Below are 23,383 nucleotides of genomic sequence, written 5' to 3'. Positions count from 1 at the left end.
CCCGGCCCGGCCTCGGCCCCGCGGCCTCCCCTGCCCTGCCCGGCAGCCGATGGGGCCTGGGGGGCTCCCTGGGAAGGGGCCCGGCCCCACGGCAGGAGCCGCCCAGCCCGGCCCGGCTGAGACGGGGCTGGGCCAGCCTTGTTACCTCTTTGCTGGCCAGAAGGGAAAGAGACCCTCCCAGGCTTTCTCGTCTTTAACATGTGTCTTCACAGAGGCATGTACAGTTTCCTTAGAGGTTTAACAGATTGCCAATTCTCAAAGCTAATTACTGATTGTTTTCGTGTCCGACACATTGGAAACTGCTAGCAGCTTCTCTTAGATCATCATTTCCATGATGCAAAACCACCACAACAGCACAGAGCACAGAGCTCCTTTGTCCATATGTAGTGCTCATGTGCCCAAGGTTTCAGAACCCCTTCCTGGGAGATTTCTGGGGTCTCTCCAAGGTGTTTTCAAATGAAAACATTCAGCTCAGAGTCTAAGAAAATCACTAGAGGGCAGGGCCACCCTGCCCTGTCTGTCCTGGTTACTTTTGTCTAGGGGCTATCTTTGGATATACAGAATTTGGGGGGCCAAATTCTAATTTTGGTCATGAAAATGGGTTCTTCTCCAAAGGAATGAAGGAACAGTGCCCCAGTGCTTCCCAGGCAGATGAGAGGTGACCACCATAGGCCAAGGCCAGCCAGAGCTGGCAGGTTTTGTTCTGAGAGATGCCCTTGCATAGAGGAAATATTTTAGGGAGAGTACCTATTTTGACAATGGGCACCTGATAAGAGGGATGGTTCTTTTCCATAGCAAGGAAAGCATGGAGCTCCAGCACACCAGCAGCTGATGAGAGGCAGCCCTTGACATTCCAACATCAGCCAGACCTGTCAGGTGGCCCTGGGAGGCCAAGCCAACCAGACCTGTTCCATGTTCCCTCGCTTCCATGGGGCCCCACGGTGTCCCAAAGGTCCCTTGGTTCCATGAGGCCCTGAGGTGTCATAATGTCCCCTTGGTGACATGAGGCCCTGAAAGGCCCTAATGTTTTCCATGGCTCCATCAGGCCCCACAGAGTCATAATGGTCTCTGGGCTCCATGAAGCCCCGCTGTGTCACCATGGCCCCTTGGTTCCATGGGCTCCAGTGGTGCCACAAGGATCCCCTTGGTTCCATGAGGTCCCCACAGTGTCCCAGGGATCTCCATGGGAAGGAAAGAGCCAAGCCCCAGTGTCGCAGGGGCAGTCACCAGAGGCCAAGGCCAGCCAGACTTGATGGTACTGCCAGATTTTGCCTGGGAGTAGCACTTGGATATAGAGAATGTTAGAGGTGGAATCCCAGTTTCAGACATGGGCACCCAGAGGATAAGGACTGTTCTTTTCCATAGGAAGGAAAGCACAGAACACTGGTGTTTGAGGGGCAGATGAAAGGTGGTCATCAGAGGCCTAGGCCAGCCAGACCTCTCTGTACTGGTAGCTTTTGTCTGACAGCAACCCTTGGATATATGGAATTTGGGAGGAGGAATCCCTGTTTTGGCCATTTTTGCACAAATAAGAAGGACAGTTATTTTCCATTGGAAGAAAAGCATCGAGCCCCCGTGTTTCAAAAGCAGGTGAGAGGCAGGTCCAAGAGGCCAAGGGCAGCCATACCTATCTGTCCTGGCAGCTTTCACTGGGAGCAATCCTTGGATTTACGGAGTTTTGGAGGTGGAATCCCATTTTTAGCCATGTGCACCTGGTCAAGGTGGATGCTTTTTTCCTGTTGGAAAGAAAAGAGCCAAGTCCAAGTGCTCTGTAAGAAGACAAGAGGTGGCAACCCTTAGGCCAAGCCAGCCAGACCTGTCTCTCCTAGCACTGTTTGTCTAGGGGCTATCCTTGGACATAGGGAATTTTGGACATGGAATCACCATTTTGGCCATGGGCTTCTGGACAGGAAGAAAAGTTCTTTTCATTAGGAAGGACAGCACAAAGCCCCCATGTTTCAGAGGCAGGTGAGTGCCAGCCCTCTGGAAGCCAAGGCCAGCCAGACTTGTCAGTCCAGGCAGCTTTTTTCTGGGAGCTATCCTTGGATACAGGGAATGCTGGAGGCAGATGCCCAGTTTTGGCCATGGGTGCCTGGTCGAGATGGATGGTTTTATCTCATAGGAAATAAAAGCACATGGTCCCAGTGTTTCAAAGGCAGATGAGAGGTGGGCCCCAGTTAGCCAAGGCAGCCAGATCTGTCTGTCCTGGCAGATTTCATCTGGGAACAATCTTTGCATGTAAGGAAATTTGGAGGAGAAATCCCAGTTTTCGCCACAGGTCCCTGGAGGGGAAGGAGAGTTCTCTCCCCTAGGAAGGAAAGCCCAGAGCCCCAGTGCTTCAGGGGCTGATGAGAAGCAGCCCTCGACATGCCAAGGTCAGCTGGACCTGTCAGGTTGGTAGTGTCTCTGTGGTCGCTGTCAGAGGCTGGATGAGATCAATGTCCTGAGACACCTCGGGATGCTCGGAATGCCCGTGTGGGGCCAGCGCCAGGTCAGGCCTTGGTTTGTAGTGGGACAGAGCCCTGTCCTCATTCCTGGCACTGATTGGCCAAGCTATCAATCAATCATTCAAACAAGAGGCAGCACTAACACAGCTCTGATTGGTTGAATTGTCAATCAATCAATCACATACTAACAGCTGGTGCTACCCTGACTCTGATTGGGCCATCAGCTGCCAGTCCCTCAGCAGGGGTGGGCCTATGAAGGCCCAGGGGGTTAAAATCCGGAGCAGGAGGCCAGCCCATGCTCTGGATCCTGCCTTCTGCTGGGGTTCCTCCGTTAGTGGCTCTGGAACTCGAGCAGTTGGTACCCGTGTGTGGTGTCTTTCTATAGATCTTCTCTCTTTCTGTTGTTCTCTATTTCTTCTCCTTCTACTCCTACTTACCTGGAACATTTTTGGCTAACTTAACATCCTAAGGGTTAAAGGTTTCTAGGTAAATGGGCTAAGTTAATGCTATGATAAGAGTTTCATGTTGAAGTGGATGTTGTATTAAACCCTTTGCCAAAGTTCCTTGATTGTCTCTATTTTGCCAGTAAAATTTTATGTCATTTTTACCTCTTAGCTCAGTTTGTCAGAGCATAGTGCTGGAATCATCAAGGGAGTGGGTTCAATCCCTGTGTGGGCCATTCACTTCAGAGCTGGACTTGATGATCCTTGTGGGTCCCTTCCTACCAAGAATATTCTTTGCATCTGGCCATGTTGAGAATATCTGGTTGGTGTTTCTTCTGTGCACCAAACTCAAGGAAAGGAACCTCTTAGCTCAGTTTGTCAGAGCATGGTGCTGGAATCATCAAGGGAGTGGGTTCAATCCCTGTGTGGGCCATTCACTTCAGAGCTGGACTTGATGATCCTTGTGGGTCCCTTCCTACCAATAATATTCTTTGCATCTGGCCATGTTGAGAATATCTGGTTGGTGTTTCTTCTGTGCACCAAACTCAAGGAAAGGAACCCTTTGATTTTCCCCAGCATTTCAGTGTTCTGGGGTGTTCCAGCCCTGCAGGCTCACAGTGGCCTCTTGTTTCCATGAGGACCTGGAATGTCACACAGGTTTATGGCATTTGTCCTTGCTGCCCCTCACATCCCCCTGCCCCACAGAGAGCCCCGAGCCACCCGTGAGGGACAGGCCCTGCTGGCCCAGGCTGGGCTCAGGGCTTGGCCTTTCTGCTTCCCCCAGCCAGCCCAGGCCTTGCTCAGCATTGCAGTTCCCTGCCCAGAGCCTTGGGCTCCCTGCACTCCTGGCCTCAAGGATCTGCTCTCACCAGTCCCTGGGGAGCCTTTGGCACTCCCTGCCCTCACTGGGCCCAGCCATGCTCCAAGGCACTTGGAGTTTTGCTGCTGACTCCTTGAGCAGCTTCTTCATCCTTCTCTCAGTGCCTGAGGCTCCTGGACCCAGCCCCAAATCCAACATGGGGATTGTCAAAACACAGAAAGCTCTTGAGGGCTCTTTCTTCAGTGCTCTTCATGTGTCCATGGCTTGTGCAGCTGATTGGAGTCAGTGTAGAGTTCCTTTAAGGATGAAAGATTTCAAAGTGCACCTCATTAATTTTTTTTTCTTTAATCAAGTATTTTTTTATGTTCCAGTTCAGAGAAGAGCTGATAGAAGCATTCCCCAGCAGATCTTGATGATGAATGTCTCCTTAGGAGGTCTGGGCATGGAGAAGAATGAGCCCCTTGAGGGCTGACCCTGTTTGGACAAGCTGCTCCTCACCCCCAGCCTCACCATGTCTGCAATGCGTGGCTCCTCCCTCTGGGCAGAGCACCTCACAGTGGGGTGATGTAATTTTTATCAGTCCTGCAGTGACACTCAATGGCCCATTAACAAAAGATATCTCCCTGGAGGGAGGATTGATTTGTTGAAGAGATAAAGAAAAGTGCCCAATTAGCAGAAGATAACTGCCCTACCTCTGACAGATGGCAAATACAATACACACATTATCTCTCAATCCAGAACAGCAGGATTTCAAATTAATAGAATGTATCTTAACATTGCTCAAATCTAACAATAATGAAGTTCTATTTTGCTTAATCTTATCAACCCTGAATTTGCATTACATTAAACATCACAGAATCAAAAATTAGTATCATTAGGAGTTATACATACAACAAAATTTAACTTATTCTGCTGCTATTAATAGAAATAAGGTACTGAAAAGTTGAACAATCTGGGATTGAAATAACAGCATGATGGATTTATTGGAGGGATTAAAAGGATAGAAGGTGTGTGTCATGATTTTATGTAAATTAGTTTTGAGAGAAGCCCATGGTAGCCACAAATTTTATGCAAGCATAAATTTACTAAAACCATTTAAACTGCAGTTTTACTGAAAGAAACAATAATGTGGAATGTGGCAAACTGCCCAGCAAACCAGCAGCTTCTTGAAATTGTATTTAGTGTCATTCCAGATGGTCAATTTACCAGCATTTCTGTTAAAAAACCTCCAGCAAGCGCCGTGGTGGGGGGGCCTGGCGGAGCCGTGCCGGGGGCTCGGGGGAACCGCTCCGGGAGCAGCCGAGCCACGCACCCCAAAGCGCCCGCGGTTCCCCCTCCTGCCCCAGAGCCTGTGAATGTGCCTCCGTGCCAGAGGGAAGGGGCAGGAGATCCCCCAGTGCATCCCCAGCAGGACGGCGTTGGCAACGGGGTTGTCCTGCAGCCAGGGGCCATGCTGGGCTGGGAGATGGAGCAAGAGAGAGGGGGAAGGGGGCACTGACTTCCTCCTCACCTGCCTGCGTGTCTCTGGGCCTCCTTTTCTGTGCAGCATTCTCCTCAATTGGGCCAATATTTGGGAAGGGGAAAACCTGCTTTGGGGAAAAACAAGGGATGAGCACAGTGACTCTGAAGGTCCTCTGCCCAAGTCACCTGGTGTCCATAAAAACCTTCAAAAAGCAAAAGTGAATCAAAAAAAGCCACCAGGAGTGTCCCATTTCCAGTCTCATCCCTCTGGGGTTCTGGTGGTCCCCTCTCTCATGGCTGCCAAGGATCCCAGAGCACCTGGGGTTCCCCCCTCTCCAGGGTCCTGCTTAGGGATGCTGGGGGGTTTTGGGGTCCCAGGGTCCCCGTCTGCAATCTCCACCCAATCCAGTTACTTGGGGCTCTCTCCTCTCCCCACTGCCCCGTCCTGGTTTAGGGCAAATTTGGGAGAAAACCTCTAAAAGGGGTTTCCTCTAGAAAGCAAATTCAAGCTGCCTCTCTGCCAGTCAATTTGGGAAAAGATTTCCTTGGAGAAAAGTGGAAAAACTTGTTTATTTAACAGACAAAGCATTCATGAGCACAGCAAATGACCAATATTAAACAATAAAATCTCTTGCCACTCCAAAAGAGATGACAAACTCAGAAAGTCCCTCTGTGGGCTGTAGCTCTGCTCACTCAGTCTCTTATCAGTTTCTCCAGCACTGGAAATGCTGTGGACCAGGCCCAGGCCTATGGGCCACAGGTGGAGCTGCCAGGGCTCTCCTGGATGTTCAGAGCAGGTTTAAACAGCTCTAAAGTAAAAGAAAAACCACAGTCCAGGGCACTTATCTGCCTTAGAGAGCTAAAAACTAACTAAAACCAAAGGAGAACCCTGTCCTGCAATCTGTCTGTCCAGGAGCCGGAATATGGAGGAGTGCAGTTTCTTAAAAAACCTGCTCACTTCCTGCCTCCCTTCGGTCTCAGAACCAGCCTTAAAGGTGCAGAACTCATTTCTGGGTTAAACAGATGAAGAGGATATGAGCATGATCCCAGGTTCAGCCCTTCTGGGGGTTTGGGGGTGTCTCTGTCCCTCTGACCCCGATGATGTTTGGTTGGGGTCACACCAGGGCTGAGAGGGACAGAGACCACCCTCGTCTCCACAGGGATGAGAAGGTCGGGGAGCCCCACAAGCCCCGAGTACCCTCAGTGGTGAGCGGGACACAGAGCCCCTGGTCCCCAGCCCTGCACAAGCATTCCCTGAGGCCATCGGGATGGAGAGACCCCTGAGCATCGCCCAGAGCAAGGGGACAGAGACCCCTGAGCATCCCCTGGGCTGAGAGGGACAGAGACTGCCCCGAGCATCTCCTGGCATGGGGGTGAGAGGGAGGGAGACCCCCAGGCATTCCCTGGGATGAGTTCCCTGGGATGAGAATGATGGAGACCACCTCAGGAATGGTCTGGGGTGACAGGGACAGGGACAGCCCCTGAGTAATGGCCTGGGGTGACAGGGACAGCCCCCAAAAGCCCCTCCCAAGCATCCCCCAGGATGAGAGGCAAGAACAGAGACCCCTCGAGCATCCCCTGGGCACTGGACAAAATAAACTTGGCAGAAATCAAATTCAACTCTGCATAAACCACTTTGATGAATATTTGATTTTCCCACAAGTGGCATGTGATGAAAACGCAAACCAATCCCAAGCATTAATAAAACAACAATAGAAGCAATTCTGTGGCAATTCCAAGTTCCATCGGTTCCTGCACAGTTCCAGCTCAGCTGCTGGCAGGTTCTCGTAAAAGAAAAGTGGAAATTCAGCCCAGTACAGATTATTAAAAGCAAGAGAAATTTTTGTGTAACTATTACAAATGTGACAGGGATGAAGAGAATAACGATTCTCACATTTGGCAAAGCCCCTAAGCCTGCGAATTTGGGAGTTATTCAGGAACTTGGCTACCTTAGCTGGGCTTCCTGTGGCACTTTAGCAGCCTTGTGTTCCTCACCTTGGGGTCAATGAACCTTGTCAGCCTCACTGATAATATTTGTTCCGTTTTCTCCAGTGATTTGAACAAACTTTTCAAGGAAGAACAAGAAAATATTTTCTTTACACTGGCTACCCACAACAGCCATTTTCTCACATAACTCGCTTAGGGGAAGATGTGTCCAAGTTTCCAAGATTTCCTCCCAAATGAACTACAACCTCCTCAGAGGAGGGAACCATGCTGTTATCAAAGGCTCTTGGGGTCAGACAACAGTGCCTAAACACACTGTGCCAAAATAATGTTGCAATCCGGTTAAGAAAATGGTTAGAGAGATGCTTCTGCACCAATTAAGGTGCTACCAAGACCAAATCCAAAGTGGATTTTATTGAATAATAAGTGTGAGGTAGAGAGAGATGGAAAAAGAGAAAAAGAGAAAAAAGGGGGTAGGGCAATGTAGTGACAGGAAAAGAGATTTTCCCTGGGCCAGGGCAAGATTGACATTGTCCCCTGTGTGTGTGGCTGTCCCAGGGTGGGGGTTTTACACCTGAGCCAGTTTGGGTAAGGGGGGTGGTGTTCACCCCCCCAGCAGGGATTACCCCACTGTTTCAGGTTGCAGTGCAAGATGTAACCAAATGCACGTTTTCCATCACCATCTTCATAAACTGTTATAAACAGGCGGGGCAGTGTTCTTTATCTCTTCCATTACTCAGCCCTGATAATGCCCTCCAGGGGCTCTCTTCTGTGAATGGGCCATTGAGTGTCCCTGCAGGACTGGTAAAATGACATCATCCCATTGTGGGATGCTCTGCCCAAGGGGAGGAGCCAAGCATTCCTACCTGGATATAAGCTGAGCCTTGCAACACCAGGAGCACCTTGGCTACTGGGTTGCCAGAGGACAAGAGCTCCATCACCAGCACTCGATCATCAGAGGAAGACCAGACCCTTATACAGGATCGCTGCTTCGACAGAATCGCATTCATCACTGCCACAGGACTGCAGCCACCATTTAATGGGACTGCTCCCACCACCCTGACCAAGAGGGTGCCAGGTTATATCCTTACTCTGTCGGTTTAAGGCAGTGTTTCTGTATCATTATCTTGATCTAAATTTCCTTTTTAAATTGTAATTCTGACTTAGACTCTCCCTGTGGTTTGCCTTGAAAGCAGTACTAAACGCCATGTACTCATCCATTGTTTTCCTCCCAAACCAGAATTTCCCATGCCAAAACCTTTTCCAGATGGAGGAGGAGGTTGTGAGGAAGACGAAGATGCCCTGGGACATGCAGGCAGGTGAGGAGGAAATCAGTGCCCCTTTCCCCTTTTTCTTTGCTCCATCTCCTAGCCCAGCATGGCCCCTGGCTGCAGGACAACAACATTGGCAATGCCATCCTGCCAGGGATGCACTGGGAGGATTTCCTTCCCCTCCCCTCTGGCACGGAGGCAAATCCCATCCTCTCCTTGCCCTGCCTTCCTCAGACAAGCTGAGAATAGAGACCAGGGAGGACAAATCCCCATGGCAGAACCTCATGGAAGAGGCAGATTTGAGCGGCTCCATGGCACAGGAGTCTAACAAGGAGGAAAATTCCCTGAGATCCCGCAGGAGGAGGGGCTTCAAACCCAGCCCAGGGTGCTCTGAGGAGGAAAGACCCACCCTGTGCCAGGAAGGTGGACAGAGCTTCAGCCAGGGCTTGGAGCTGGTGGTCCATGAGCAGCTTCCTGATGGGGAGAAGCCCTACAAGTGCTTGGAGTGTGGGAAGAGCTTCAGGCAGAGCAGCACCCTGATCAGCCACCAGATGATCCACACTGGGGAATGGCCCTACGAGTGTGGGGAATGTGGGAAGGGCTTCAGCTGCAGCTCAAAACTTGTCAGGCATCAACGCATCCACACTGGGGAGAGGCCCTATGAGTGTCCTGAGTGCCAGAAGAGGTTTCACACCAGCTCAAATCTCCTCTGCCACCAGCGGATTCACACAGATGAGAGGCCCTTCCACTGTTCTGACTGTGGGAAGAGCTTCAAGTACAACTCCTACCTCATGAAGCACCAGCGCATCCACACTGGGGAGAGGCCCTACGAGTGTCCCCAGTGTGGGAAGAGGTATCACATGAGTTCCAATCTCCTCCAGCACCAGTGGATTCACACAGATGAGAGGCCCTTCCGCTGCTCTGACTGCGGGAAGGGCTTCAACCGCAACTCCCACCTTGTCACCCACCGGCGTATCCACACTGGGGAGAGGCCCTACGAGTGTCCCCAGTGTGGGAAGAGCTTCAGACAGAGCTCTCATTTGAGCAGACACCAACACAGTCACCAGTAAGGGAAGACATGCAAATGCTGCAACTGCAGGAAGAGCTTTGGGCACTGCTCCAACTTCATCCCCCACGGGAGAACCACGTTTGGAAGAGCCCTGGTGATACGTGTTCACTGTGATCCATGCTGGGAAGACACCTGTTCGTTTTCCTGCCCCTGCCAATGACATGATGTGAGCCTGAAGAACATGAGGGTCTGGCCAGGGCTGTGTCATTACATTCACTCCAACCTCAGGTCATTGCCAGGGGCAGGAAAGGGACTCTCTCTCTCTATCTCCTCCTGAGGAGAACGGTGTCCTTTCCAGGCAGGAGGAAATTATGGCTGGGAAGATACAGTCAGTTGTGTTGTAGTTTTCCCTTTTTTATAACCCTTCTGTTGTCAATATTGTTTCTCTTACTGTTTGTTCTTTATCTCGTTGCTGTTCCAAATAAATTGTTCTTATCCCAGCCCAGGATCTTTGGCTTTTGTGCTTTCCATGGGAGGTGGGAGGGCAGCGAGCAGCAGCGTGGTTGTAGCAGGAGCAGGACATTGGGGAATCCCATTACTAAACCCCAGCCTGTGGAAACCGAGCATCCCAGCTGGTCCCAGCCCTGCTGGCCATGGCAACAGCCTTGGGAGCAGGTCCCTGGCTGGGGCTGTGGGAACCTCTTCCCTCTGGTGCCCAGGGACAGCACTGGAGGGAACGGCTGCAGCTGAGTCGGGGCAGGCTGAGGATGGATCTCAGGAAAAGGTTTTTCCCCAGAGGCTGCTGGGGCAGTGCCCAGGCTCCCCAGGGAAGGCTCCCAGCTCCAGGGCTCTCCGAGCTCCAGCAGTGTTTGGACAGCGCTGCCAGGCCCAGGCTGGCATTGTTGGGGTGTCCTGTGCAGGGCCAGCAGTTGGACTCCAGGATCCTGATGGGTCCCTCCCAGCTCAGCCAGTTCTGTGCATCTGGGATCCCATGACTCTGGGGATGGGGCTGCCAATGGTGTCCATGGCAACCACCCCGGCCTGGGGTCTGCATGGAGCTGCCAAGGGACTGAGCATGGCAACAGGGGTCTGGGGATGGTTGCCATGGAAACTGACCATAGCAACAGGGGGCTGGGGATGGTTGCCATGGAAACTGACCATAGCAACAGGGGGCTGGGGGTGGTTGCCTACTAAGGATCAGATTTGTCACATGCCCTCAGAGGGGTTCCATGGGGACTTTCCAAGAGTCTCCAGGCTGTTCAAGAGCTGGAATGTCACAGGCAGAGACAGGGGCTCCATGGACACCTCCCAGGGGTTTCTGGGGATGGTAAAGAGCCCTGTGCTCAGAGGCTGTCACAGCCATTCCATGGTGACATCCCAGGGCACCTTGGGCTGCAAAGGCACCCATCTGTCACAGGCACTCACGGGGGCTCCACGGTGACATCGCAGGAGTCCCCAGGCTGCCAAAGAGCCGGGATGTCCCAGACACTCCCAGGGTTTCCTGTCATGGGCACAGCAGGAGCTTCAGGCAAAGTTTATTGGAGAAGCTCCTGTTAGGTCACGAGTTGCAGAAAGGATCCCAAATAGCCCTCATAGATTCCCAAATGTCATCACTGATTCAGAGATGACACAGACTCAGACCAGAAAGCTAAGGGCTAAAAGCTGCCTATTTATTCAATCCTCTTCTTTCATACCTTGGTTTGCTACAAGTGGACCTCATTGGTCATTTAATCAACACATTTCACATGATTGGCTAATGAAGAAAACACCTTCCATTAAACAACTTTTTGGAAAAAAAACAACTTACTCCAAACACCACCTGTGGATAGTTTACAATTCTTTCTCTCCAGCTCCCTAAAAGTTCCCAGACCAATTCATGGGAAAGCTCATCTTACTTTCTCTGTCTCTGACCACACTGTCATATCCACATCCAAATACTCCCAAGAACCTCCAGGCTTTCTAAACTTCTTCCATGAGAGGAACTGTGGAGCAGCTGGTTCCAATTGCACCCCAGAGTTTTCAAGCATTCCTGTGTAAAGAATTATAAAGGTGGAATTAACCTTTATACAATTCGGTCCACAGGATTAAAGATGGGATACCATATATAAATATTTATATAAAATCTATTATGGTAATGATTAGACAAAATTTTCTTAATGAGAAATATTTACACGAAGATATAAGAGCTGTAACATATTATATAAAGCTCTAGGAAGTGATTTCAAAGCAACTGTGCTAAAGCAAAACCAGTTTTTAAGCAGAGATTTGAGTCACTCCCCCAGACCAATGACCGTGGGCAAATCCCTTTGGCTCAGCCTGGAGCAGTGACCTTGAGGGGCGTCCCCACTGCAGGGAGGAATCTCAACAACTCCCAAGAAGGGAAATGTCAGGAGACGCTGCTGTTAAAATTTGGGACAGGGCTTTTCTAGTCAGAAGTGCTTCCCTGACAGTCAGATGTGCCCAGGCTGGGCCAGCTCAGCAGCTCTGCAGAAGCTCTCAGTGCTGTCCCTTGGTTCTTGCTTTCTCTGTGAAATATTCCATCCCTGCCACAGTTTCCTCTCCCTCTCAGGATGTCAGATTTGGGATGGAGAAATCTGGTTTCACCCGAAAAGCAGCGTAACCCCCTCATTCATTTCCCACTGGGGCTTTGCAAACAGGGCCTGGCTGGAGTTGTTGGAGCCCATTGCAGGCAGAGCCTCCTGCTCCAGCAGGAACTGCCTTTCCTGTGCCATCAGCAAGGCAGGTCCTGCTGCAGGAAAAGCCCCAGGCCAGCCCCAGCACAGGGAAGGGCTCGGGCACAAGGGCAGAGTGCCGTGCTGGGAGCTGTGCCAGGCAGAGCCTGAGGCACCAAAGGCACCTTGGCAGCAGCAGCTGCTTGCAGGCCATGGCCAGAAGCCTCCCTTGGCAGCCCGGCCTGGTGGCCAGCACTGCAGAGCTGCTGCCTCAGGGCTCATTTCTGCCTGGGCTCTGAAAAGCCACTTCTGCTCCAGGAGCCTGCCTGGGAAGCCATTGGCCCCAGCACCTTGGGGACAAGATATGAATGACAAAACTCTTCATGCCAGCAGAGACAAGGCAGGGGCAGAGGAAAGGGGAGAGGCAGGCCCAGGGCACAGGGCTGCCATGGTGATGGCTGTGAGGTCCCTGCCCCTGCAGCAGCCTGGCTGCCCTCAGCAGACATTCTGGCCACAAGCGTTGTGAGGGCACCCAGCACATCAGAGAGCCCACACAACAGGAATTCTGTCCTTGGGGATGAATGGGTTTCACTGGGTCAGGCTGCACAAAGGTCCTGCTCTTGGACAATTACTTGTGATGGGGAATCCAACTGTGGAAGAACACAGTTGCAGTTTCGTGCACTCTCCTCATTGTAAAATATTTCCTCCTTCTAACAAATGTAAATCCACCCTCATTCAGTTCACAGATATTGAGCCTTGTTCTGTCACTGCAAGATTTGGGAGAAAATAATTTTGATCACTGTTTTCATTTTCACAGACCTTGGAGAGGACCCAAAAACCTCTCAAGATGAGGTTTGGAGGCCTCATCCCATAACCAGCAGTGAGAGGCGGCAGACTCTGGGCTCAGTGGTGTGGAGACTGAGGACAGAATACGAGTAGCCGGGGAGGGATTAAAGGGTGGTTTCACACATCTCAGAGTTTTTCTTCATTGTATAAAACAGCCAGAGAAAGAGATAATGGCACCAAGGGCAGCTTGGGAAGCCCAGACTGGACACCAGGAGAAAGGAATTTTCCTCCTGGGCAGGGCTGTGGTGCAATACATCCCCCAGAAGGAGCCTGGAGCAGCCCAAGGCTTTGTGTGGGCAGGCAGAGGCAGGCAGGAGGCAGAGCTGTCAGCAAAGGAAGGGGCCAGCCAGGTGGGGCAGCCGGGGGATGACGACAGCCTGCAGGGACAGAGGCACAGGGCAGGGACACCGTAGGACAGCCTGGGCTGCACAGGGCACAGGGATGGGCAGCAGCTGCAAGGCCCTGACAGAGCCAACTTGGGCAGCACTTTGGCCATGGCTGCTGGCCCTGGGCCTGAGGCCATGAGGGGACAAGTGACCCTTGCAGGCCTGGGGCCTCATTGCCTCCTTGTCCCTGCTCAGCAGCCTGGCAGGGGCCGCCCCATGGTGCTGCCCTTGGCATTGCACATCCCCACATGCCAGTGCCCATCCCGGGAAGAACCCTGAGCAAGGAGGGAGGGACAGGAGCTGCCTTGCCAGGGGCTGGAGCTCAGGCCTTGGCCCTTTGCATTCCTGAAACACATCCAGATTTACTCAGCACCAGAGGCACGTTTCCCTTCCTTGTCTGAAGCTGTCATCACTGCCTCCATTGTTCTGGTCTAACTGGAACCTGGGGACACTTTCACATGAGTTATGTCCCTCAGTGGACCCCATTTAAACTGCAAGAAATGTCTATGTTTCAGCTTAACTTGGAGTTCTTGAGAAGCTTTTTGAGCACACTCCAAGGGACTGAGTCTGATGCAAAGAGCACCAAAGCCCCAGAGGGTGATTAAAGTCCTTGTGCTGTGTCTGTGCTGCTGAGCTGGGCCGGGCTCCTGGCCCAGAGGCAGCTCCTGGCAAGGGCAGCGCTGCAGAGAGACAGCTCTGGCCAGGAGCAGCTCCTGTGCACAGCCCAGCAGGGCTGGGGCACTGCCAGGGCAGCTCAGGGACACCAGCAGGGCACAGCCAGAGCTGACAGGTGCTCAACACTGGCAGGGGCTGGGGGATGTCCCAGAGGGGGCTGTGCCACAGCGGCACCTCTGTGGCTGTGTCCTAGAGGCACAGAGCAGCTGTGATGTCAGCAAGGGGCTGTGTGACAGCCCAGAGTGGGCTGTGTGAGGTCACAGGTTGGGCTATGACATCACAGAGTTTGTTGTGTGAGGTCACTGAGCAGTTACAGCATCATAGAGGAGACTGTGTGACAACACAGAGCAGGCTGTGACATCATGGCATGGCTGTATGACATCATAGAGGAGACTGAGGTCAAAGTGTGTGCTGTGACATTACAGAGTGGCAGCATGACATCACAGAGAGGGTTTTGTGACATCACTGAGGGGGTTGTGACATCACAGAGCTGTCTGTGACATCATGGAGTAGGGTATGAGGCCATAGAGCAGATCCGGACGTAACAGCTGGTGGCTCTGTGACATCAGCAAGTGGGTTGTGACATCACTAGGGGCTGTGTAACATCATAGAGAAGACTGTGACATCACAGAACAGACTGTGACATCCCAAAGCAACTTTCTGACATCACAGAGTCTTCTGGGACATCACAATGCAGCTGCATGACATTCCAGGGTGACATCCCAGAATTGGCTCTGTGACAAAACAAGGGTGCTGTATGACATCCCAGAGTGGGCTGTGACATCACAGGTGGCTGTGTTAAATCATAGGGTGCTCTGTGACATCACAAGATGCTGTATGAGATCACAGATGGCTGTGTGACATACAAGGGGCTGTGTGACAACACAGGGTGGCTGCTTGTCCCTGCTCAGCAGCCTGGCAGGGGCCGCCCCATGGTGCTGCCCTTGGCATTGCACATCCCCACATGCCAGTGCCCATCCCGGGAAGAGCCCTGAGCAAGGAGGGAGGGACAGGATGTGCCTGGCCAGGGGCTGGGGCTCAGGCCTTGGCCCTTTGCATTCCTGAAACACATCCAGGTTTGCTCAGCACCAGAGACACCTTTGCCTTGTTTGTCCCCAGCTGTCATCACTGCCTCCAGTGTTCTGCTCTGACTGGAACCTGGGGACACTTTCTCAGTCGTGTCCCTCAGTGGGACCCATTAAAACAATTGAAACTTTGGAGTTTCAATTTAACTTTGAGTTCTGGAGAAGTCTTTGGAAGGCTCTCTCAGGGACTGAGTCTGATGTAAACAACACCCAAGTCCCAAGAGGGTCATTAAAGTCTTTGTTCTGTGTCTGTGCTGCTGAGCTTTAAAGGAACAGCTCTTCCCAGGACCAGCTCCTCTCCCAGCCCAGCAGGGCTGAGGGCTCTGCCTGCAGGCACTGAGGGGACAGGAGCCAGGCAGAGACAGGCTGAGGAAGTCATTGAGCTGAAACTTCACTTGGGGAAAGATCTTCACAGCCCTCCACATGGTGAGTCAGTGGATGCAGGGCAATGTCCCCTGTGCTCCTGGAGGGATCTCCTGAAGCTGGCACACCCCACAGCCTGGGGGATGTGCCAGGAGGACTCTCCCAATTTCTCTGTGGCAGGGGAGCAGGAGGAGGAGGATGTGCTGCAGAGCAGGGCTGCCCTGGGCACCCTGAGAGGGACAGGGCAGGATGGCTCCTGCTGCCAGGGACAGCTGCAGGGGGTGAAGCTGGGGCTGCAGCCAGGGCTGCCCAGGGCTGTCCTGCAGAGCAGGTCCTGCAGCCCTCAGGGCTCTTGGCCAGGCCAGGGGATGTGCCACCTGCCAGGGGCAGCTCTCAGCCTGCCTGGCAGCTCCCCATGGACAGGTCAGGGGAGCTGTGGGGGCAAGGAGTGACTCCTGCCAGGGCAGGTCCTGCTGCAGTGGAGAGGCTGCTGTGTGGGCCAGGGCTGCTCAGAGCTCCAGCTCACGCCCAGCTCATTCCTGAGGGGACTTTTCATGAGCTCATTCAGGGCAGGGGTCTCCTGCTTGGGTCTCTGCTTTCCTGAATCTGTGCTCCCACTTTTCCCTGGCTCAGCTTGGTGGCAAGGGAAACTCAGCTGTACAGGGCAGAGCAGAGGCTGAGGCTCTTAAACCATTACCCTGAGTTTTTCTGGGAACCTCAGCAACTGCCCCCCCCCCCCTCCCCAGCCTCCAGGCCCATCCAGCATCACCTTTCCATGGTGCCCAGGCTGGGGGAGCTGTTCTTTAATCCCTGCAGCCCTGAGCAGCTGCAGGGCAGAGCTGGCCCAGGGGCTGGGCTGGGCTCTGGCAGCTCTGGCAGGGAAGGAGCCCGGGGCCACAGGAGCAGCTCGGGCTGGGACAGCTCCAGCAGCAGAGCCGTGGGCAGGGAGGGAGGGAGGCAGTGCTGAGGGAAGCCCTGCTGCAGGGCAGATGTGGCACTGCCAGCCCTGCCATGCAGGGCAGACACTGCCCTGAGCAGCACAGCTCTCATGTCCCCTCCCAGCCAGCACAGCCCTCAGCCTGGGGCTCAGGGCCCTCAGTCCCTCCTGGGCTGGCAGAGCAGCAGCAGAGATGAAGGGCATCTCTCCTGCCATGTGCCCATTCCTGCTGACAGGGCCTGAGGGCCATTGCTCTGCCCTGGTGCTGCCCGGCAGGGGCTGGGCAGGGCTGGGCAGGGAAAGGCTTTTCCTCAGGCCTGGCTTTCTCTCTCCTTGCCTTGCCCAGGTGCTCCTGGCATTGCTGAGGGTCTCTCTGTGATGGCAGTTCCAGCTGCAGGGTCAGGCCCAGCCCTTGGGCTCCTCCTGTGCAGGCTGAGCTCTGCATTGGGGTGTCCCAGCTCCCTGTGCCCGGGGAGCTCTGGGCAGGGCAGGCTGGCAATGAGCCAACTCTCCTCAGGCAGTGCCATGGACAGGACCCTTGGTGTGTCCTCAGGATGCCATCCAAGCTGTGAGCTGCCTCCAGGGGACACGGGGGGACAGGAGTGTCCTTGGCCAGAGTGGGCCTGAGACTGAAAAAGGCTGAGCCAGTTTGCTCTGCTGTGGGTCCCTCTGCTCTCAGCTGTGTCAGGCTGATTTCCAGGGGAACACAGGGACTGCCCTGGATCTCAGAAATGGCAGCTGGGGACAGATGGGGTGAAAGAGCAACTCCCCTCACCCTTCACTGAATCGCAGCCACTGCTCTTGCATTGCTCAGTTCTCTCTGACCTCCCTGGGCACAGCAGGAAACCCTCTCAAACTGCCTTTGGCTGTCACCATTCCTTGGCCCTGGGACAGGAGATGCTGCCGAGATCCTCTGCCTCAGGAGCAGTTGAGGCTGATGAAGTCCAAGCCCAGGACTGGCCCCTGTCCCTGTTCCCATGACCTCACTGCTGCAGAGCAGAGCTGACCCCTCGGTGTCCATGGGCAGAGCCCCTGCTCGTCACAGCAACAGGGCCAGATCCCAGCAGAGCTCCAGGTACAGGGCTATGAGAAAAGGAAAACTGAATGGCACAGAGCAGCAGGGGGAGGGCTGGGAAAAAGGGTTTGGACATCACACATCAAAATCTGCCCTGACTTACTACTGTCTCCTCCTTGGACAGGACTCCATGGCCAGTGTGAAGAAATGTCCAACAGCAGCTCCATCAGGTACTTCCTCCTGCTGGCATTGGCAGACACGCGGCAGCTGCAGCTCCTGCACTTCTGCCTCTTGCTGGGCATCTCCCTGGCTGCCCTCCTGGGCAACGGCCTCATCATCAGCGCCGTAGCCTGCGGCCATCACCTGCACACGCCCATGTTCTTCTTCCTGCTCAACCTGGCCCTCACTGACCTGGGCTCCATCTGCACCACTGTCCCCAAAGCCATGCACAATTCCCTCTGGGACACCAGGAACATCTCCTACTCAGGGTGTGCTGCACAGGTATTTTTCTTTGCCTTTTTCATTGCATCAGAATTTGCATTTCTCACCATCATGTGCTACGACCGCTACGTGTCCATCTGCAAACCCCTGCACTACGGGACCCTTCTGGGCAGCAGAGCTTGTGCCCACATGGCAGCAGCCGCCTGGGCCTGTGGCTTTCTCAATGCTCTGCTGCACACAGCCAATACATTTTCCCTGCCCCTGTGCCATGGCAATGCCCTGCGCCAGTTCTTCTGTGAAATCCCTCAGATCCTCAAGCTCTCCTGCTCACACTCCAGCTACAGGGAAATTGGGCTTCTTGTGGTCACTTTCTGTTTAGGCTTTGGTTGTTTTGTGTTCATTGTTTTCTCCTATGTGCAGATCTTCAGGGCCGTGCTGAGGATCCCCTCTGAGCAGGGACGGCACAAAGCCTTTTCCACCTGCCTCCCTCACCTGGCTGTGCTCTCCCTGTTCCTCAGCACTGACACGTTTGTCTACCTGAAGCCCTCTTCCATCTCCTCCCCATCCCTGGATCTGGCCCTGTCAGTTCTGTACTCGGTGGTGCCTCCAGCCCTGAACCCCCTCATCTACAGCCTGAGGAACCAGGAGCTCAAGGAATCTCTCAGGAAAGCCATGTCTGTGTGCTCTTCAGCCTTTTCATTGTCCCATAACAACCCTCACAGCTTTGCACTGAGAGCCACACAACAGCTGGAAACACACCCCTGGTTTGGCTCCTGCTGTCTCTCAGCATTCTCCCTCCATCAAGGGGCTACGAGTGGGTCAGACCCTGGGAAGGGACAGCAGGCCAGAGTCCCAAATTAACCAAAGGGATATTCCAGACTGTATGGGACTAGTTGTGGTATAAATGCTAAGGAAGCAGGAATAATAGGGGGCATTTCCTATGTACAGCGTTTGCCTTTCTGATCAATCACTCCGCCTGCTCAAGTTCTGCTTCCTGGGAAGTGGCTGAACATCACTCGCTGGTGGGAAGTAGAGAATAAAATTATTGGGATTTTTTTTTTCTGGTTGCTGCTGCATGTAAAAACTTCTTATTTTGCTATAGAAAACTACCTTATCTCAATCTATGATTTGTCTCCCATATTATTTTCTCTCCCCTGTCCAGCCATGGAGGGGAGTGCTAGAGCAGCTTGGTAGGCACATGGACTCCAGAAGAGGTAACCCACCAGAAGAAGCCACAGAAGGCCAGCTTTCCTCTGTCAGCAACTCACAGTGCATGTCAGAAGAGGCCAAGTCTACCCTTAAGTAGATTTTAATGTTTTTCTGCTTCTGATTCTGTTACATTAAATGCTATTATTCACCCTCTTTATCTTAATTATCCCTCCTTCATGTGTGACCCAGAGACATTGTGTAATCAGGGAATCTCACATTTTATTTAGGTGAAATAAATGAATCTGCAACCACTTTTTAAAACTTTTTGTACTATCCTTATCAGAGCAGCAATGAACAGCAATGGGCACAGCTTTGTGGCTGCCCCAGCTTTGGGATGGGCCCTGGGCCTGGAGCAGGAGCAGCTCTTGAGGGCCCCAAGGCCGCGGCTCTTGTGCTGCCCTGGGCACATGGGATGGCAGCAGGGGCTGCAGAGCTCTCAGCACCTGAGCCAGAGGGGAGCAGGGCAGCCAGGGAGCCTCCTTTGGCCTTGGCCCAGCACCTTCCCCCATGGCTGGGGCTGAGTCCTGTGTGAGCTGCAGCTGCTGCTGTGCCCTTGGCAGGGGCTGAGGCCGTGGGGCCAGTGGCCAGAGCAGCCTGGCCTGAGCAGAGCTGTGGGGCCAGAGCCGGCTGGGCTGGGCTGGGGAGAGGCCCTTGGTGCTGCCCAGAGCTCAGGGCAGCTGGCAGAGCTTGCAGGGAGCTGGGCTGGGCTCAGAGAGCCTGCCCCAGAAACCATCAGTGTCCATCTCAGCCGGGCTGAGCGTGCAGGGGCAGGACTCAGGCCAGGCCTTGTGGGGCAGGGCCAGCGCCTGTGCAAGGCATTGAAAACAGGCAAGTGCCCCAGAGAGGAGGCTGCTCTGTGCCCTTGGGGGCATGGACAGAGCAGGGAGGGGGCCCAGGACATTTGTCACCGCCAGCCTCTGTGCCCAGCCCTGGGCAGCCCTGGCTGCTGAGCCCAGCTTTGGCCTGGGCTGAGTTTGGCTGTGGCCCAGCTCCATCCTCCTGCGGGGCTCAGGGCCTCTTCCCGGCTATGGCCAGCCCTGGCTGGCCTCTCTGCTGGCCCAGAGGCCGGCAGAGCCTGGGGCAGGGCTGTCTGTGCAGGCCCACAGGTGCCAGGTGTTGCTTTGACTGCAACCCCTGGTGCGAGGACACGAGGCTTGACTCCATTTTGATCAGAGGGCTGATTTATTATGTTATATATTATAGTAAAATACTACATTACAACTATACTAAAAGAACAGAGAGAAAAGGATCAGAAGGCTACAAAGACAAGAATAGAACAGGAATGAATAACAAAAATCCTGTGACTGCTCACAGCCTTGGCACAGGTGGCTGTGATTGGTCACTGATTGAAAACAATCCACATGAACCAATGGAAGATTCACCTGTGGCACTCCACAGCAGCAGATAGTTATTGTTTATATTTCTTTCCTGAGGCTCTCAGCTCCTCAGGACAGGAAAAATCCTAGCAGAGGCTTTTTCGCTAAATTATCATGGCAACATCTCACCCTTTAAAATTATTAAATTAAATAGAAAAAGAAATGTTTGCAATCTCTTCCACTAGGGCTTTGCAGAAGAGAGAACAACACCTCTTGAGGTTCATCTGTTGCCAATCAAAATCTCAATCATCTGCTGATGTGAAATGGTCAGGGAAATTCTTCACCTGTAGAACATTCAGGGAAATTCTTCACTTATCAAACATCAAATTCTATCATAACACTAAAACAATCCTAAAATATAAGAAAATGCAAAAACTCATGCAAAAACGTTCATTGTTTCAAGTCCAAACAGCTGAATTTCAGGACAGAGTCCATGGACTGAAGATGCTCTTCTTTGACATCTCTGGAAGTCCCCTTTGGTCCTGAAACAGGCTTGCAGAATTCTGAAACAAAGAACTGCTAAAGAAAACAAGAATTATCAAACAATTCATTGACAGTCATAAAACAATTCAGAGAAAAATTCTGAAATGCCCTGGCCAGAGCCCTTCACTGAACCACTTGGGCTGAGGCCACTTTTGGCTTTCCAATGCTTTTGTGCTGCTAGCTCTTTCCACTTTTCTTTATAATTTTTTTTTTTTTCTTTTTTAAAGAAGAAGAGCAACAGCAGCAGCAGAGGGTCTCTCGGACCCTTAGATGGCCCTGGTCCTGGTGGACGGACCAGAGAACCCAGACCTGGCTCACAGAATGGTGGCCCAGGTCCCTGTGGGGAAAGCAAAGTCCCCAAACTGAGCACTGGGTGGGGCAGTGGCCCCGGCCCAGGGAAATGAGCCAAACGGCCCAGAACCGGCCTGTGAGGCGGGCTCTGTGTGCTCAGAACCTGGCAGGACCATGCTGCCAGTGTCTTCAGAGCAGAAATGACCCACTGCTTCCTCCCCCCAGAAGCACCAGTGCACACCGGCAGCTCGAGAAGAGAAGCTTTCTCAGGAATTTTCATCCCAGATGTGAGGGTTTCTTGTCCCCAGAGCAAGTGAGCAATGCTTGCTTTGCTCTGTGCCTCTTGCTCCTGCAAGGCAAATGCCACTGCTCCTGCTTTTTGCCCCTCGGCACCACCCCCATCCCCACTGGGCTGGGAACCAGAGGCAGATACCACAGGAGCCAACTCCCCCACGCCGCTGGGGCGCTCGGGGAAAGGCAGGCACCCCAACCCCCAGGGAGAAGCCCCCGACCACACGCGAAGTGACCCAGAAACCATACTGATTTTGAACACAGCCAGCTGAACTGCTCCTGCAGTTAGCTGGAGGGCCATGCCTCCTCCACGGAAGGACAGGCTCTTCGCAGGGTCTGATGCGAATGACAGAGCTTCGGAAACCAGCGGGACAACTGGGGTGGGTGGTGCGGCCAGCACGGGTGCTGGTGTTGACTCTTGAATCGATCCTGTGGGCTCAGCACCATTCTCGGCAAGCTCTTGCACTGCAATTGGGTCGGCTGGAAGCAGCGGGACTGGCACGGGCCGCGGGGGCGCATCCCCCGCCGGGCTGGGCGCAGCAGCCGAGTCTCCTCCGGAGTCTGGACAGTACAGTGCAGGGGCAGACATCAAGGCCGGCTGAGCTGGCCCGGGCAGCGGCAGGACCACAGGCGGAGCCGCAGGGTCCAGTGCCTCCCGTGGGGCTGGCTGGGGCGGAATCGGTTCTGCGCCCTCCCGGAGTGGGGGGAGCGGAGAATGCAGCGGTGGAGTGGGCGGAGCCGGCCTGGAAAGCGGCGGAGCCGGCTCCCCATCCCTCCCAAGAGAAAGAGCGGGGGGGAAAGGCAGCTCTGTCTGCTCATACTCCAAGGGAGCGGAGGAAAACTTTTGCTCAGCCGTGGGCAATGCAGGGGGGCTGCGAACCCGCGGTTCGTCTTCTTCGAGAGGCTCCTCTCGTGCCGAACCTGGTGGGAACGGAGTGCGACCGCACCACGGAGTCACGATGTCCTCTGCAGCCTCCCTTTTTTCCAAAATACAGAATAAGAGCCATAGGTGTACTCCATACATTGTTGGGAGTGTAACACCCTGGTCCTTTGTCCACTCAAAAGCAGCGTCCATGAACTCCCAAAGATCTAAATCAAGGGAGTATACGACATTTGTAAAAAATCTATGAAATTTTGCCCATCTGAAAAACTCATAACACAGTCTCTCCCACTGACAATAATTAACTCCGTCCTCGCGTCCCCATCTGTGCCAGAATTTAATAACTTTCTTCTCTGACGCAGTAAATGGAACCTGAGCTTCCGAAGGTACATTTTCCCAACTTTCCTCCCACCTTCTGCAAATGGCAGGATCTTCAGGAAGGGAAAAAATAACAGTACCTTTAGACAGTGTCCTTGTGGATCCAGCTGTGCAGCTCTGCTGCTCTGCGGTCCCTGGACACAATGTCCAGGAAAGTCCAACAGGTTCTCCTGTTTGCCTTAGCTGTGAACTCTGCCCATCTTCAGGGTCTCGTTTCTTCAGCTCCAGGCTGGACTCCGTGGTCACTCTTGGGGTGACCATCAGTTTCACACGTCCAGGGGTCACCAATTCTTAGTCAAGAACCCCTTGTGTGAGGACACGAGGTTTGACTCCATTTTCATCAGAAGGCTGATTTATTATGTTATATATTATACTAAAATACTACATTACAACTATACTAAAAGAACAGAGAGAAGAAGATCAGAAGGCTACAAAGACAAGAATAGAATAGGAATGAATAACAAAAATCCTGTGACTGCTCACAGCCTTGGCACAGGTGGCCATGATTGGTCACTGATTGAAAACAATCCACATGGACCAATGAAAGATGCACCTGTGGCATTCCACAGCAGCAGATAGTTATTGTTTACATTTCTTTCCTGAGGCTCTCAGCTCCTCAGGACAGGAAAAATCCTAGCAGAGGCTTTTTCACTAAAATAT

At 53.1% G+C, this 23,383-nt stretch overlaps 1 protein-coding gene and 2 pseudogenes across 1 annotated transcript; 2 read left to right on the top strand and 1 right to left on the bottom strand.

Annotated features, from left to right (window-relative positions):
- Positions 1-9,423, top strand: part of LOC135306093 (zinc finger protein 345-like) — a 32,976-nt pseudogene extending 23,553 nt beyond the window's left edge.
- LOC135305589 (zinc finger protein 850-like) overlaps positions 1-23,383 on the bottom strand; it is a 652,086-nt pseudogene that overhangs the window by 297,172 nt on the left and 331,531 nt on the right.
- On the top strand, positions 17,927-19,033 carry LOC135306015 (olfactory receptor 14J1-like). The gene has a single exon (XM_064429582.1). The coding sequence runs from the start codon at positions 17,927-17,929 to the stop codon at positions 18,674-18,676; it is 750 nt and encodes a 249-aa protein (XP_064285652.1). The 3' UTR covers positions 18,677-19,033.

The sequence above is a fragment of the Passer domesticus genome, chromosome 8 (assembly GCF_036417665.1).
Source record: "Passer domesticus isolate bPasDom1 chromosome 8, bPasDom1.hap1, whole genome shotgun sequence".
NCBI lineage: Eukaryota > Metazoa > Chordata > Aves > Passeriformes > Passeridae > Passer > Passer domesticus.
The sequence above is the reverse complement of the archived record's forward strand: the minus strand, read 5'-3'. Positions and strand labels throughout refer to the sequence as shown.